The sequence below is a fragment of the Neofelis nebulosa genome, chromosome 18, assembly GCF_028018385.1.
Source record: "Neofelis nebulosa isolate mNeoNeb1 chromosome 18, mNeoNeb1.pri, whole genome shotgun sequence".
NCBI lineage: Eukaryota > Metazoa > Chordata > Mammalia > Carnivora > Felidae > Neofelis > Neofelis nebulosa.
Window position 1 is genome coordinate 4,618,751 of NC_080799.1, and position 16,173 is coordinate 4,634,923.

General features: G+C 43.7%; 1 protein-coding gene across 8 annotated transcripts; it reads right to left on the reverse strand.

The window, feature by feature from the left end:
• Positions 1-1,192: 1,192 nt before the first annotated feature.
• Positions 1,193-16,139, reverse strand: ZDHHC4 (zinc finger DHHC-type palmitoyltransferase 4). Of its 8 annotated transcripts, none has more exons than XM_058712020.1 (8): positions 15,756-16,138; positions 15,464-15,649; positions 14,773-14,896; positions 13,905-13,978; positions 13,259-13,437; positions 11,127-11,252; positions 9,057-9,274; positions 1,193-1,531 (listed from the first exon to the last, which is right to left on the reverse strand). In XM_058712020.1, exons 3-8 carry the CDS (start codon positions 14,887-14,889, stop codon positions 1,241-1,243), a joined length of 1,005 nt encoding a protein of 334 aa, XP_058568003.1. In that variant the 5' UTR covers positions 14,890-14,896; positions 15,464-15,649; positions 15,756-16,138; the 3' UTR covers positions 1,193-1,240. The 8 variants fall into 8 exon arrangements, with proteins under 8 accessions (XP_058568003.1, XP_058568001.1, XP_058567999.1 ...); XM_058712018.1 differs by having other exon boundaries at positions 9,030-9,274; positions 15,464-15,645; positions 15,756-16,137; XM_058712016.1 differs by having other exon boundaries at positions 9,030-9,274; positions 15,756-16,137.
• Positions 16,140-16,173: the final 34 nt, after the last annotated feature.

Consider the following 16,173-nt stretch of genomic DNA (forward strand, 5'->3'; position numbering starts at 1 on the left):
GCAAGACGAGAAGTTCCCCTTGCTTCCTCTGCGCGGCGCTCAAAGCCTATTGGATTGGATTTGACCGCGCTTCCCCACCTGTAAGGTAGGCCGGTGTGCTGAGGCCTTGGCAGTTCATTGTAAAGATTACGTCTACTCCGGAACTCTTGGCGCTGCAGTGACAAATGATGCCCCCTTACCCCTGGCCTCCAGCTTCTAGTCCCAAGTCCTCTTCCCCAGTCCCCTCTTCCCAATCCCCAATCCTGAGCAGCCTGGCCGTGGGAATCTTACGTATTCTGCTCCTGAAAACCCTCCCCTCCAGCCCCCCTCCAGCACTTTCTATGAAACTCTTGCGCGTTCATCTCTTTGCACTGAATTAACGGGACAGTGGAGGGGTGGGGGGTGATAGTTTGGACTTTTAAAAATTGGGCAGAGGTGGCTCAGTCGGCTAAGCGTGGAACTTCGGCTCAGGTCATGATCTCACCGCTGGTCGCTTCATGCCCGCCTCTGGCTCTGTGTTGACAGCTCAGGGCCTGGAGCCTGCTTAGAATTGTGTCTCCCTCGCTCTCTGCCCCTCCCCCACTTGCACGCGCTCTCCTTCTGTCTCTTTCTCAAAAATAAACATTAAAAAAATTTTGTTTTAATAGGTCAGAAGAGACTTGAACGTGGCCACAAGAGGCCAGTGAAGGGCAGGGGACCACCAGCACAGGAATGGGCCTTGTGTAAAAGGGAGGGCCTGGGTGAGGGGTGCTGGATATGGTTAAGGAGATAAAAAGCCAAGGCCTTTCCCTAGGAGGGATGGGAAGGGTGCAGCCTGGCACAACCCCAGGTCACTGGAACTCTCCCGCACATGTGGGGACGCAGCCAAGGCCCCTCCTGTCAGAAGTCTGAGGTCTAGAGTCTAGAGTGGGAGACCAAGGTTAGCTGGGTCCTCTGAGAAGGCATCTCTGGTCCCCTTGACACCAGGACTTCAGATATACTCTGTTCCAACAGGCTGAGTGAACAGAGGACGGGCAAGGGGGTTTCTACCACAGGGTCCAGCACAGCACCTGTAAGGATTAGGCACCCAATACACACGAGTTTTCTCGTCCCTTCCTTAACTACTTGAAGCCAATTTATAAACATGCAGCAGAAGCCAAAAGAGAAAAAAACAAAAAAACAAAACACCCCAAAACGAAGAAACACCACACCGATGCTTAAAAGTATCTAAACGTACAAATAAATGTATACTATATTTAAACAGCAGTAACACTTCTCATTCTTAGTTCATTTTCTCGGCACAATGTGCAGCAGCAGGTAGGAAGATCTCTCCAAGGTTGCTCCAAAGCCCATGGGAGTGAATGTTCCGGTAGACCTGGGGCTCTGTTGATGGGGGCCGGGCCACGTGGGGACAATGGTGGCACCAGGCCCGGTCACCTCTGTACCACTCATTAGTGGTCTGGTTGGTGGCAGCCAGGTACAAAGTGAAGCACAGGTAGCCCCCCAGGAGGAAGCTCAGCATCACAACAAAACCCAGCATGAAGACGATCCTTGGCAAGGTCAGGAACAGGTACTGGGGGCAGAGAAGGAACAGCACGTTAGGCAGTCGCCACGCTGTGACACAAGTAAGGGCCACCAGCACCCACCAGCCCTGGCCTCGTCTGCAGGCACGTGAGAGCTGCCGCCCCAGCTCACCCACCTGTACACACACCTGACCCACTGAACACAAAACAGAACCATAAATGGCACTGACAAAGAGCCCCGGAAGCAGTCCTAGCATGCAGGAGTTTACTATGGGATAAATGAAACGTGCACACCGAAGGAAAAGGAAAAGGATACTAGGAGATGTGACTATGCCAGTCAGCTACTTGTAAAACAAAGAAATAAATACAGATCTTCTTTCATGCATCACAATATAAATCCAGACGGACACAGGAGACCGATCTCTCTCTCAACACAATATGGCCAAAGAAACACACGTACGAGAGTATTCACTGTAGTGATTTTCACAGCCCCTCTTCCGAAAAGAGGAAGTCCAGTCGTGAGAAAGAGTAAAATCTTGGGGTAATGATACTATGGTATAATAAGGAGCCGGTACAAACGAGGCCAAGTTTTACATACTGATTCGGAAAAGACATTGGCAAAATATTGCCGGATAAGAGAGACAAGAGGCAAGGATCCACATGGGATCATATTCTTATAAGAAACAAAAACACACTCCATGAAGGTGGGTAATATCGATAACCACAGGAAAAAAGCCTGAATGTACACACCAAGCTACAAAAGTTGTGGCCTCTAGGCAGTGAGCTGTTGGGAAGGGCAGGGTATAACCCCCAGTTTTCACTTTTTTTTAAAGATGCTTTAAATTTCATGTGTTTCCCCCCAGCTTTATTGAGACAGAATTGACATGACATTGTGAAAGTTTAAGGTGCACAACGTGACATATAGCAAATGATCACGACAAGGTTAGTTGTTTCAACTACAGGTTTGTGCCTTCGAGCCCTTTCCCCGTCTTCTCCCCCTTTTCATTTTAAGCACTTCTGGACTGCTTGAATTTTTAGAAGTTATTTTTTAGAATAAAGAAAATGAATTTTGACAGTGTTCAGTATCTTTGAAAGGCAAGAGTAAGAGAGGCAGGCGCATCAAAACTCTTCACAGGAGGGACCTTCTAACTGAAGTCACAAAGAAAAGAGACAGATTCGATGAGAAAGGATGTCTAAATTTTTTTATAGGATTTTTTTTATACAAAAGAGGATACACAAACAGAAAACAAATACAAGAATGAACTATCATTATTATATGACCTCAAATCTAAAGTAATTCTAGTATAATAAAGGACATAATTCACAAAAAAAGATATACAAATGACTGCCAAACAAGGAAAGTAATCAAAAGTAATAAAGAAATATAATTCTTTCAACGTTTTTTTTTTTTTTTTTTTAATTTATTTTTGGGACAGAGAGAGACAGAGCCTGAACGGGGGAGGGGCGGAGAGAGAGGGAGACACAGAATGGGAAACAGGCTCCAGGCTCCGAGCCATCGGCCCAGAGCCCGACGCGGGGCTCGAACTCACGGACCGCGAGATCGTGACCTGGCTGAAGTCGGACGCTTAACCGACGGCGCCACCCAGGCGCCCCAGAAATATAATTCTTTAAAAGGGTACAACATGTATTCCTACTAACATAGAAGCACCTGCCACCACCGGGCATCCTCAATGTCCACCCTGACACAACAAAGTGAATACTTGCCAATCACTCTAAGCACAAGGTTTTATTTTATTAATGTTATTTATTTTGACCGAGAGAGAGAGAGAGAGAGAGAGAGAGAGAGCAGGTGGAAGAGGGGCAGAGAGAGGGAGAGAGAGAGAGAATCCCAGGCAGGCTCTGTGCTAGAAGCCCCACCTAACCACAATGTTCTAAAAAACAATTTGACGATATATATTAAAATCAAAAGATTTATTTATAAATGTTAATCATCTTTGACTCAGGGGCACCTGGGTGACTCAGTCAGTTAAGTGTCTGACTTCGGCTCAGGTCATGACCTCGCGGTTCGTGAGTTCGAGCCTCGCGTCGGGCTCTGTGCTGACAGCTCAGAACCTGGAGCCTGTTTCGGATTCTGTGTCTCCCTCTCTCTCTCTCTCCCCTCCTCCCCCGCTTATGCTCTCTCTCTTTCAAACATAAGTAAATGTTAAAAAAAATAATAATAATCTTTGACTCAGTACATATACTTTTTGGAAGCGATCCTACAGAAAGTCCTAAATACAAAAACAAAACCATATACACTGATTACGTACCGTAAAGGGGAAAATGCACTTCACCAATGGAGAGAGCTGGTGGGCACCACCTTAAGCAACAGATCAAGCTAAGTGTCACTGACCCTGTGTTCCACCTGATGGGATGCAACATGAAATACACACTCCTACCTAGAAAGCATTTTTGCCAAAAACATTTAACCTGAATCTGATCAGGTCTCTAGAACTAACTTCCAGTTCACATTAATATTAAGGAACAGAGAAAAATTAGTTGACACAAGTAGGAAAAAGACAAATTTAGACCAAGGGACATTCTAAAAGACTACTAAACTACTAAATGTCAACTTCATGAAAAAAAGGAAGGGCATTATTTTAGACTATGAGACTAAAAAGATATGACATTCAAATGCAATGTGTTAACTACAAGGTGGATTCTGCTTCAAGGAGGCAAAAGAGCTTTATAAAAGACACATTTGAAACAATGGGGAAATTTCAATATGGACTAGATTATATATTACATATTTACTTTATATTCTATACTTATTACATATATTTATTATTACTTTTCCTTGGTGAGATAACAGAATTGTAGTTATGTTGGAGGTTGACATTCTATAAAAATGCATGTTCCAGGGGCATCTAGGCGGCTCAGTCAGTTGAGTGTCTCTTGATTTCAGCTCAGGTCACGATCCCAGGGTCGTGGGATCAAGCTCTGCACTGAGTGTGGAGCCTGCTTAGAATTCTTTCTCTCTGTCTGTCTGTCTGTCTCTCCCTCTGCTCCTCTCCCCTGCTCCTGCTCTCTAAAATTAAAAAAAAAAAAAAAAGAAAGAAAAATTAAAAAGAATAACCTTTTTTTTTAAATGCATGTTCAAGTACTTGGGGGTGAAGCAACATAATGTCTCCAGTTTATGTCTAATAATACAGAAAAATACAAGGGGCACCCAGGTGGCTCAGTCAGTTGGGTGCTGACTTTGACCCTGGTCATGATCTCGCAGTTCGTGGGTTCGAGCCCCGCATCGGGCTCTGTGCTGACAGCTCAGAGCCTGGAGCCTGCTTTGGATTCTCTGTCTCCCTCTCTCTCTGCCTATCCCCCCCTCACACTCTGTCCTCTCTCTCTCTCTCAAAATAAATAAATAAACATTAAAAATTGTTAAAAAAGAAAGAAAGAAAAATACACAAAGAACAGATTAAAATGTCAATTTTTAAATCTAGGTGGAAAGTATACAGGTAACTTTTCAGTATGTTTGGACACTTACATAAATGAAAAAAACTGAAACAAAAACTACTCAAGGATAAAACAACAAATCACTACACACCTATCAGAATGGCTAAAATGAAACACAGTGATAACATTAAATGCTGGAAAGAAGCAGAGAAACCAGTCATTCCTCCATCACTGGTGAGAATGTAAAACGGTATATTTTACTCTGGTACATTACTCTGGAAAAGAGTATGGTGGTCCTTTTCAAAACCTAAAATGGACTTATCAACCCGACAATCACAGTGGAGAGGTATCATGCAGGAACTTGTAAATGGGAATGTTCAACGCAACCTTATTAGTTAATAGCTAAAACCCAGAAACTACAGAGATGTCCTTCAAAGGCTAAATGGTTAAGCAAAGCGTGGTCCACCCATACTGTGGAATACTATACAGCAGCAAAAAGGAAGGAACCCTAAATACATGCAACTATTTGCATGGATCTCAAGGAAACTGCACTGAGTGAAAAAACCAATCTCTAAAAGATATGATGTGATTCCATTTATGTAGCAATCATGAAATAACATACTAATAGAGATGGAGAACAGAGTAGCAGTGGCAGGTATGCAGGATGAGGCTGTGGCTTAAGGAGTAACACGAGGGAGTCTGTGGTGATGGACACAACATGCTGACTATAGTGGGGGTTATCCAGGCACACACGAGACAGATTACACAGATCCACACAGACACACACACACACACACACACACACACACACACACAACACACCAATGAACACATATGTAACTGGTGAAATCTGAATCAGCTCTGCGGATTGTGCCAATGTCAACTGCTTGGTTTTGGCATTGGGCTGTGGTTGCCTAGGGATGCTGGCATGGGGGGAGGGGCTGGCAGTGGAGGGCAGGCTTAAGAGCGCATAGGCTTCCTGTAGGTTTCTTTGTAACCTCCTATAAATCACAGTTATTTCAAAATAAATTTAAAAAAATACTAGTTTTACTGTGCATTTTACCATATTAAGACAGTCTCCTTCCATTTCTATTTTCTGAGTGCTTTTATTAGAATGGGTGTTGAATTCTGTGAAACACTTTTCAGTATCAAGAGAAATAACCATGTGGGGCATCTAGGTGGCTCAGCTGGTTAAGTGTCTGACTTCAGCTCAGGTCATGATCTCATGGTTCATGAGTTTGAGCCCTACATCAGGCTCTGTGCTGACAGCTCGGAGCCTGGAACCTGCTTCGGATTCTGTGTCTCCCTCTCTCTCTGCCCCTCCCCAACTCACGCTATGTGTCTCTCCTCTCAACTATAAATAAACATTTAAAAAAGAGAGAGAGAGACAGGGAAATGACCATGCTATTGTTCTTTATATTTAATAATGCCGAATAAAATACTAATCAATTTCCTAACATTGAACCAACCTTGCATTTATGGAATACATTCCACTTGTTCATTTTCTTTGAACAAAAGGAAAAAAAACCAAGAAGAATTAACCAGTTACCTAAAACAGTGACTGCTCACAAGCTACTTCCCATAAATGCAGTAGAAATCTTTTAGCCATCAAATGAGTTTTATAAGAACCCTACATTATTGTAAATTAATTTTTGACAAAGTGCCAAAACAATTCAATGAGCAAAAAACAGTCTTCTCAAAAAAAGGATGCTGGGACAACTAGATACCCACATACTAAAAGTATGAAGTTGGAACCCTACCCTACGGCATGTGCGAAATTTAACTCAAAATGACCAGAGGCCTAACCTGTAAGAGCCAAAACTACAAAAACACTTAGAAGAATACGTAAGTGTAAATAAATCTTCATGACCTTGGATTAGGCGATGGATTCCTACATATGACACCAAAAAGCACAAGCAATAAAAGAAAAAAATCAACTTAAAATCAAAATGTAAAACTTTCGTATTTCAGAGAAAACTATCAAAAACACGAAAAGACAACCCACAGAATCGGAGAAATCATTGCAAATCGTATATCTGATAAGGGTCAAGTGTACAGAATATAAAAAGGATTCTTATAACACAAGAATGAAAGACAACTCAATTTATTTATTTATTTTTTTTTAATTTTTTTTTTTAATTTATTTTTGGGACAGAGAGAGACAGAGCATGAACGGGGGAGGGGCAGAGAGAGAGGGAGACACAGAATCGGAAACAGGCTCCAGGCTCCGAGCCATCAGCCCCGGAGCCTGACGCGGGGCTCGAACTCACGGACCGCGAGATCGTGACCTGGCTGAAGTCGGACGCTTAACCGACTGCGCCACCCAGGCGCCCCGAAAGACAACTCAATTTAAAGATGAGCCTCTCAGGGCGCCTGGGTAGCTCAGTTAATTGGGCATCAGACTTCAGCTCAGGTCATGGTCCCACTGCTTGTGAGTTTGGGCCCTGCATCGGGTTCTGTGCTGACAGCTTGCAGCTTGGAGCTTGGAGCCTGCTTTGGATTCTGTCTCCGTCTCTCTGCCCCTCCCCAACTCAAGCTCTGTCTCTCTGTCTCTCTCTCTCTAATACGAAAAAGAAAATTAAAAAAAAAAAGATGAGCCTCCCCTCTAAATCTTCTTGTCCAAAGAAGATATACAAATGGCCAATAAGCACACACAAAGTTGCTCAACATCGTGAAGTCATCAGGGAAATGCAAATCAAACTGCAGTAAGGTATCGCTTCGTGCCTATGACCAGGGCTATGATCAAAAAGACAGTAACAAGTGTAGGCGAGGATGTATGAAGGTGGAACCCTCACACGTTGCTGGTGGAAATGGAAAATGGTCAAGATACTTTGAAAACAGGCTGGCAGTTCCTCAAATGATTACAAACAGAGCTACCGTACGATCCCGCAATTCTACTCCTGGGTGGAACTCAAGAGACATGAAAACACAAAAACTTGTACACAGATGTTCAAAGCAGCATTATTCAAAAATAACCAAAAAGTGAAAACACTCAAATGTCCATAACTGATACGTGAATAAAATGTGGTGTGTCCACACAATGGAGTATTATTCAGCCATAAAAAGGAGTGAAATACTGATTCATGCAACAACGTGGATGAACCATGGACACACCATGCTAAACAAAGAAGCCAGCCCAAAAGACAGACTGTGTGTTACGTGAAATGTCCAGAAAAGACAACTCCATAAAGACAAAAGGCAGATTAGTGGTTGCCAGGGGCCAGGGGAAGAGGACAAAAAGGAATGACTGCTAATAGTAAGAGTTTTTCGGGGTGATGCAACGTTCTGAAATTAGACGGTGGTAGTCGTTACACAACTCTGAACCACTGCACTATATAGTTTAAAAGGATGAATTTTGGGGCACCTGGTGGCTCAGCTGGTGGTGCGTCTGGCTCTTGATTTCAGCTCAGGTCACGATCTCACTGTTCACAAGATTGAGCCCCATGTTGGGCTCTGTGCTGACAGCACTGAGCCTGCTTGGGATTCTCTCTCTCCCTCTCTCTTTGCCCCTCCACTGCTTGTGCTCACTCTCTCTCTCTCTCTCTCTCTTAAAATAAATAAACATGAAAAATAAAATAAAATTAAAATAAAAAAAAAAATAAAATAAAATAAAACAAAACAAAATAATGAATTTTAGGGGCACCTGGCTGGCTCCATTGGAAGAGCAAGCAACTCTTGATATCAGGGTTGTGAGTTCAAGCCCCACACTGGGCATAGAGATTACTTAAAAAAACAAACAAACAAAAAAAACCCCTTAAAACAAAAAGGATAAATTTTACAGTATATGTACTGTTATCAGCTAAAAAAAATTATATATTCTTTTTTTTTTTTTTAAATTTTTTAAGTTTATTATTTTGAGAAAGAGACACAGAAGGGGAGGAAGAGGGGGGGCGGGGAGAGGGAGAATTCCAAGCAGGCTCCACGACAGTGCAGAGCCTGATGCTGGACTTGAACTCACAAATTGTGAGATTATGACCTGAGTGGAAACCAAGAGTCAGACGCTTAACCAACTGAGCTACCTGGGCACCCCATGTTCATTTTTTAAAAAGGAATGGCTTCATCTCTTGACTGGGAAAATAAATATCCTTTTTCCAATGTTGAATCCTAAAGTCAGAAACGTACATCCCACAACATAACTCCGTGAATATTAATTACCTGAATAAGAAAGACAATGTCAATAACCTGCAAGTGTCCAAGGTCATCAACGTAAGTCTCCAGATACAAGTCCGACACCACCACCAACTGGACTAGAAACACGGTGCTCACAACGGCCATGGTGGCAGCTGAGGCCGTCAACGTCAAGAGGTAGATGAGGAAGTACCTGGCGTTCCAGGCCCCGATACAGTTGTTCACCCAAACACAGTGATGGTCAAAACGGTGCACACACCTGTTACACACACCTGCACGGAAAAGGGAAAGTCACAGCCCCGAGTTAGTCCTTGAAGAAACAGGAGACCATGCACACCTCTGAAATTTTTACAAACTGACTCCTGTTGGAGGAAATGGCAACTGCCATCACCAGGCTATTAGAAGTGCAGGGTCTAGTACGGTAGCCGCGAGCCACAGAGGGGTACTGAGCACTTAAAATGTGGCCATGAGGAAAACCTGAAAGAATACTGTTTATTTTGCTAAATTTAGAGTTGTTTTTCCATTTATGCAATGCTCCTTTAAGTTCAATGTCAGCAATGCTGAGATGACATAAGGGTTAGTGAATTTACTTAACTTGCACAGACTTAACTTTGAAACTGATGCTTTTTATTTTAATGTTTATTTTATTTTTGAGACAGAGAGAGACAGAATGTGAGTGCAGGAGGGGCAGAGAGAGAGGGAGACACAGAATCCGAAGCAGGCTCCAGGCTCTGAGCTGTCAGCACAGAGCCTGACGTGGGGCCCGAACTCACGAACTGTGAGATCATGACCTGAGCCGAAGTCAGACACTTAACCGACTGAGCCATCCAGGTGCCCCAAACCAATGCCTTGAAGTCAAATTAATTCTTCTTATAGAGATGAATCATTACGTGACTATTAAAGGAAAATGATTATGTTATGGAAAAAACTTGTAAGAATTTCTAGAGTAACTTGGGTACGTGAATCTGTTCTTCCAACTGCGAATTTTATGAAATCTAAATAAAGGTCAAGAATTTCCTATGAAAATTTATTGTCTCAATTGAGATGTGCTGTAAATGGAAAATACATACCAAATTTCAAAGACAGTATGAAAAGGAGTCTTTGATGAAAGACTTTGATGAAAAGGAGTCATGAATGATTTTTACAACTGACTACACGTTAAAATGGTGTTTTAGGGGCTCCTGGGTGGCTCAGTGAGTTGAGCGTCTGACTCCTGATTTCACCTCAGGTCATGATCTCACAGTTCGTGAGTTCAAGCTCCACAGTGGGCGCTGTGCTGCCAATATGAAGCCTGCTTGGGATTCTCTCTCTCCCTCTCTGCTCCTCCCCCGTTCACTCTCTCGCTCAAAATAAATAAACTTTAAAAAAAAAGCTCTTGGGGCGCCTGGGTGGCTCAGTCGGTTAAGCATCCGACTTCAGCCAGGTCACGATCTCGCGGTCAGTGAGTTCAAGCCTCGCGTCGGGCTCTGGGCTGATGGCCCGGAGCCTGGGGCCTGCTTCCGGTTCTGTGTCTCCCTCTCTCTCTGCCCCTCCCCCGTTCATGCTCTGTCTCTCTCTGTCTCAAAAATAAATAAACGTTAAAAAAAAAAATTTAAAAAAAAAATAAAAAAAAAAAAAAATAAAAAAAAAAAAAATAAAAAAAAAGCTCTTACATAAACCATGATATTTTAAATAGGTTACGTTAAATAAATACATAATTAAATTTAACGTTGCCTCATCTTACTTTTGTAATGCGGCTACTAGGAAATTTAAATCACACATGTAGCTCACATTATATTTTTTGGGCAGCACTAGTCTAGAATCTTGGCTACTCCCCAGAAGAGTAGGCTCTGCCAGCACTGAAATCTGCAAACACAGCATCCCACAGAAGTCCTGTTGGGCAACACGCCCCGCTGCGCGGCAAAGGATGGGCTGTTATGCCTGGGGCTGAGTTGCCCACTATGTAAGAATATCGAGACCTCACCTCCAGTCATCTGAAGGAGTCGCTATCTGGCCTCTACAAGCAGAGGCTGCCCATGCCTGGGAGACAAATGGCCTTGCTTTAGATTTCTGGAACCTTCCCTTACTGACAAAGCCCACGTCTGTTGTACAAAGGTGAGAGGGAGCGACCAAAGCCAAACTTACGGCAGTGCTTGGATCGTGCTGGTTTCCTCACATTGCAAGTGAAGCACTTCATATTCTTTGGGAACATCACTTCATCGAATTCATAAACTTGAAGTAACGAGAACTCGTTTGTTTTTGTTATAGTGCCTGAAAAAAGGACAAATGTCAGTTTTGAGCAATACGGTAGACTGGACATTCACAAAATCTGTCCTGACAAAGTGCAACTAAAACTTATATATTTAATATTCTAAATAATTCACTTTAAATAAAGTTTTGGGGCACCTGAGTGGCTCAGTCGGTTAAGCACCCGACTTTTGATTTCAGCTCAGGTCATGATCTCACAGTTCGTGGGTTGTGGACAGTGGGATCATGGATCCCACTGTGGAGCTCTGCATTGACAGGGTGGAGCCTGCTTGGGATTCTCTTTCTCCCTCTCTCTCTCTGCCCCTCCTCTGCTCGCTCTCTCTCACGATAAATAAACTTAAAATTTTTTTAAAATAAATGGCTTTATTGAGATACAACTCACAAGCCCAATTCGCCAATTTAAAGTGCACAATTCAACATATTTTAGTACATTCATAGAGTTATGCAACCATCACCACAACTAATTTTAGAATGTTTTTATCACTTCAAAAAGAAACCCGTTAGCAGCCACTCCACATTTCTCTCTAATCCCAGCCCCTGGCAATCACTAATCTACTTTCTGTCTCTATGCATTTGCCTTTTTTGGATATTTCATATGAATGGAATCATACAATTTTTGGTCTTTTGTATCTGGCTTCTTTTTTTTTTTTTAAGTTATATTTTATTTATCTTGCAACAGAGAGTGCGTGCTCACACATATGCAGGGGAGGGGCAGAGACAGAGAGAGAGGGAGAGAGAGAATCCTAGGCAGGCTCCACACTGTCAGCGCAGAGTGCCACACAGGGCTCGAACTCACGAACTGTGAGATCATGACCTGAGCTGAAATCAAGAGTCAGACACTTAACCGACTGAGCCACCTGGCGCCCTTCTGGCTTCTTTCATTTAGCACAGTTTTTCAAGGTTCATCTATGTTCTAACACATGTCACTCCCTCATTCCTTCCTGTTGCTGAATACTGTCCCATTGAATAGGCACACCGCAGTTTACCTGTTCATCAGCTGTCAGACCCTTGGTGCTTCAAGGATAGAAAGGCTTAAAAGGAAAGGCATGGAGGGGCGCTTGGGAGGCTCAGTTAAACATCCAATTTCAGCTCAGGTCATGATCTCCCAGTCCGTGAGTTCGAGCCCCGCCTTGGGCTCTGTGCTGACAGCTCAGAAGCTGGAGCCTGCTTTGGACTCTGTGTCTCCCTCTCTCTCTGCCCCTCCCCTGCTCATGCTCTGTCTCTCTCTCTCAAAAATAAATAAACATTAAAAAAAAAAAGTAAAGACATGGAAAAAAGATACCAAGCAAATATCAATCCAAAAAAGTGTAATAATATTAACATCACACGAAAGAGAACTGAAAGCAAAGAGCGTTACTAGTGACAAAGAGGCTAATTATATTTTGAAAAAAGATTCAATGGAACGAGAATACCAATTCTTAACTTGAATACATATAATACAAATATACACATAACCATGATATATGTATACACACACTATAAGTAAATAAGTAAAGCAAAAATTGCAAGGAGAAATCTCAAATCTACCATCAGAATGAGATAACATGCCTCTCTTGATAATTGACCACACAAAAATATTAGTATGAATATAAAAGACTTGAACATAATTTAAAAACTTGATCTAATGGACTTATATGCTGTCTGTGCCTAAGAACAAGAAAACATACTCTTCCAAGCACACACAGATCATTTACAAAAACAACACGTGACCGCCATAATGCAAATTATCAATGTTTAAAAGAAACTGTGTCATAAGGATCACAAACTCTCTATATAACACAATTATTAGTGAAGAGATCAAAAAATAAACTAAAAGAGTATATGGAAAATTTTAAGCAGTTCTAAATAACCCACAGGTCAAAGAAGAAATAACTTACAAAACAATCACAACCGAAAGATCATGAGAACACTACGTATCAACTCTTTTGCAAAGTCCTCAGAGGGATCACTGGTCTGTAGCATGGTAAGACCGACGGCTGCCGGTCTCTGTAGTGAGAGCCTCAACTTACCAGGGTTGCTTATGCAGCTGAGCGTGAAAAACACCAGGTTTATAACCAGCAGCAGGTAGGGCAGGAGAAGGTAATGCAGGGAGAACCCCAGCTCCTGACAGTAGCCAAATACTTCCCAGGTGTATTCAGCATAAACCAGCCCTTGCAAGAGGAGGTGCAGCATAATGAAGGTGTGGTTTCTGAAAGGAAGTAGACACGTGGCTAGTTTTACAGGGCCCTGTCCATGAAGAAACCATGTGATACTAAAGTTAACCCGGGGCCAACCGCTTCCTTTGGGCTTGGGATAACAGCAAGAATTACATAATGCGACACAGTTCTCACAGTGCCTAGCAATAGCAAGCATTCAATATTTGTTATCTATTATGATTATCATCTTTGCTGGGAAGTGAGGTATCAGGATAGATTTCTTTTTACAGAAATGCATGTCAATATATCCCCACTCTTTAAATATTTCTGTCAAAACTCCAGAAATAAAAGGCAGGTTATTTATGAGCAGAGGTCCTGAACCAGGACTCTTGATCCTTCCAGCCTCCTTCCCCATACCACACCTGGAAACCAACAAGAAACTTCCTGAAGCTACAGGACAGCAACAGTTAGCAGTCAAAACAGAAGAGAAGATAGTATGTAATCTGTGAAATATAAATACCGTGTGTGGAAGAGGTAATGAAGCACTTTTCGCATAGCTCTCTGAAGGCATTCTGGAATTATATGGGAAATTACCTAAAATAAAAGAGAAAGATTCAGTTTCATTTCTCATCCCCCCCACTCCCAAACAAATTAGATGCTTCCCGGTCAGCTGTCAATACTAGTGATCTTGTGTTTCTGCACACGGGTAGAGAAGAGATTTAAGAGAGAATAAAAAGGAGGGCTTCACTCAGCTGGTCTGCCTTTGATGCCAGCTCCTCCTTTTTCACCCTAGCACCAAAGAAAGCACTATGTCGGGGTCTTCAGGCAAAGGGAGGTGAGCAGAGGGACTGGATTAGGTAATGCCAACGTGAATTCCACTCCTTTCCCTGCCTTGGGTTCAATCTCAGATTCCAGAGTCCACACCTGCAGTCACTGGGCATTAGCCCAGGTCCCTCCCAAGTGAACCCCCTTGCCAAAGGCCACTGACCCCAACTTTGCTCACTTGGATTCTTGAAGGAGTGTGGGCAGCTGATGCTCAGCTCTCTCCTCATACAGCCCCCAGTTCCACTCATCAGGCCCCTCCAGGCAGACATTGCTCACATCCACGCCCAACCACAGGCATCAAATCCAGAGAAAAATAGCCAACCTTGAGAATGTGATCTTCTCTCAAAGCAACATCACAAGGTTACTTCAAAAGTAACAAAAAACAAAACCCACCCACACACACACAAAAAAACCCAGAGACTTTCGGATATACCATAACTGCCATAAATGAAAGAAGTGAACAAATGAATAAAAATGACATCTGTGTTTTGTTCCATTAGGGAACCGGTGAGCCTTTTAGATGTGGTAGTCACAATCCAGTGGTCTCCAAGCATCGTGGTTACCTGGGCTCCTCCTCTGACCAGGCCTCTCAGGTAATGGGTTTTTGAGCAGATGCATATCGTAACAACACCAATCAGCACCAGAGCCAGGTAGAACAAGAAGAGAACCAGGAAGTCCATCCTGGGGCTACAAAGAAACAGAAAAAGTGTGACTACAACTGCGGGATAAAATCTATGGTGCACATTCTCAGACACCAACTCCCTAAACAGAATTCATCAGCCCTTGAGCACACACTGCCTCGCACTAGGGCCTCCCAGATGGTCCTGAGTTCTTCTGCTTAGGGAGTTTTCTAATCAAACCACTGTGATGTCTTTAGGGCACCTCCCGCCTGCAAATTCCAAAATAAAACGGGGGGAGATATGCCAAATGCATACACCTTCCCTCCCACCAGCAACAAATCATCTTTGTACTTACTTAAACACTCACATAGACATTGATACAGAACGTACCCAAAATAATCTGCTGACAACGTTACCGGAACAAACAAACCCCAGAGGCAGTCAGGGACCCACTCCCACAGCAATCAGGGATCACCCACAGGGGCCAGAGTCAACACACAGGTCTGTATTAACTGGAAATGGTTTCTTTGGGTCTTAGCAAGTATGATTTGGAGCTGGACTTCCAACTGAGATAAGCAAACTACAAACTATTCACGAGGTTAAGACAGAGGAAACAAAGAGCAGCAATTCTCACGTGATTCAGGGTCCCCAGCCTACATATTTCTGGTTTGGGTAATTTTCAATCGGCAGCTCGGGCATTCCTCCTCCCAACATTCACGGAGAATTCAAACGGCATCCCGTCCTGTGCAGCGGCGTGCGCCCGGTGCAACAGGTGGCACCCAGAGCTGCCGGGCGCATGGTTCTAGAAGGCTGGATCTGGCTGCAGAGACATCGATAAAAGACTCACATAATAAAACAGGGTGGGAGTCAGGAGCGGCAGAAATTGTGGAAAATAATTTGAAAGTCGGGGATATTGTGTTACCTACCGCAGGGTGAAAGGGGTTATACGACTTCAGGAGGAAAAGCTTAATTGGGAAGAATAAGGCAGGAGCCTTGGATCCCCGTTCCTATCCCTAATCCCTGAGGTGCCCACGCTGCCCACCGAACAGAAAGGCTTTCCCAGGCTACGGTCCCAGCGGGTGGACGAGGCCAGGGCTTTCCCCGGGGGCCGGAACCCTGGGTGGGGGGCGGGGTGCAGAAGGCTCGGCGGGCATACGGTGGGTGCCTGAGCACCCGGCGGGGTGGAAAGGCGGGTCAGCCTGGGTGTCAAAAAAACCCGGAGAGGCGGCCTTACCGCCTGGACCGGCCAACCGCCAGCCGTACCAAGCCGGCGCTGTCAGGGCGCCTCTCTACACTACACTTCCGTCGGACCTGTGACGTTAGCACGCGGCGCTCGCCGCCAGG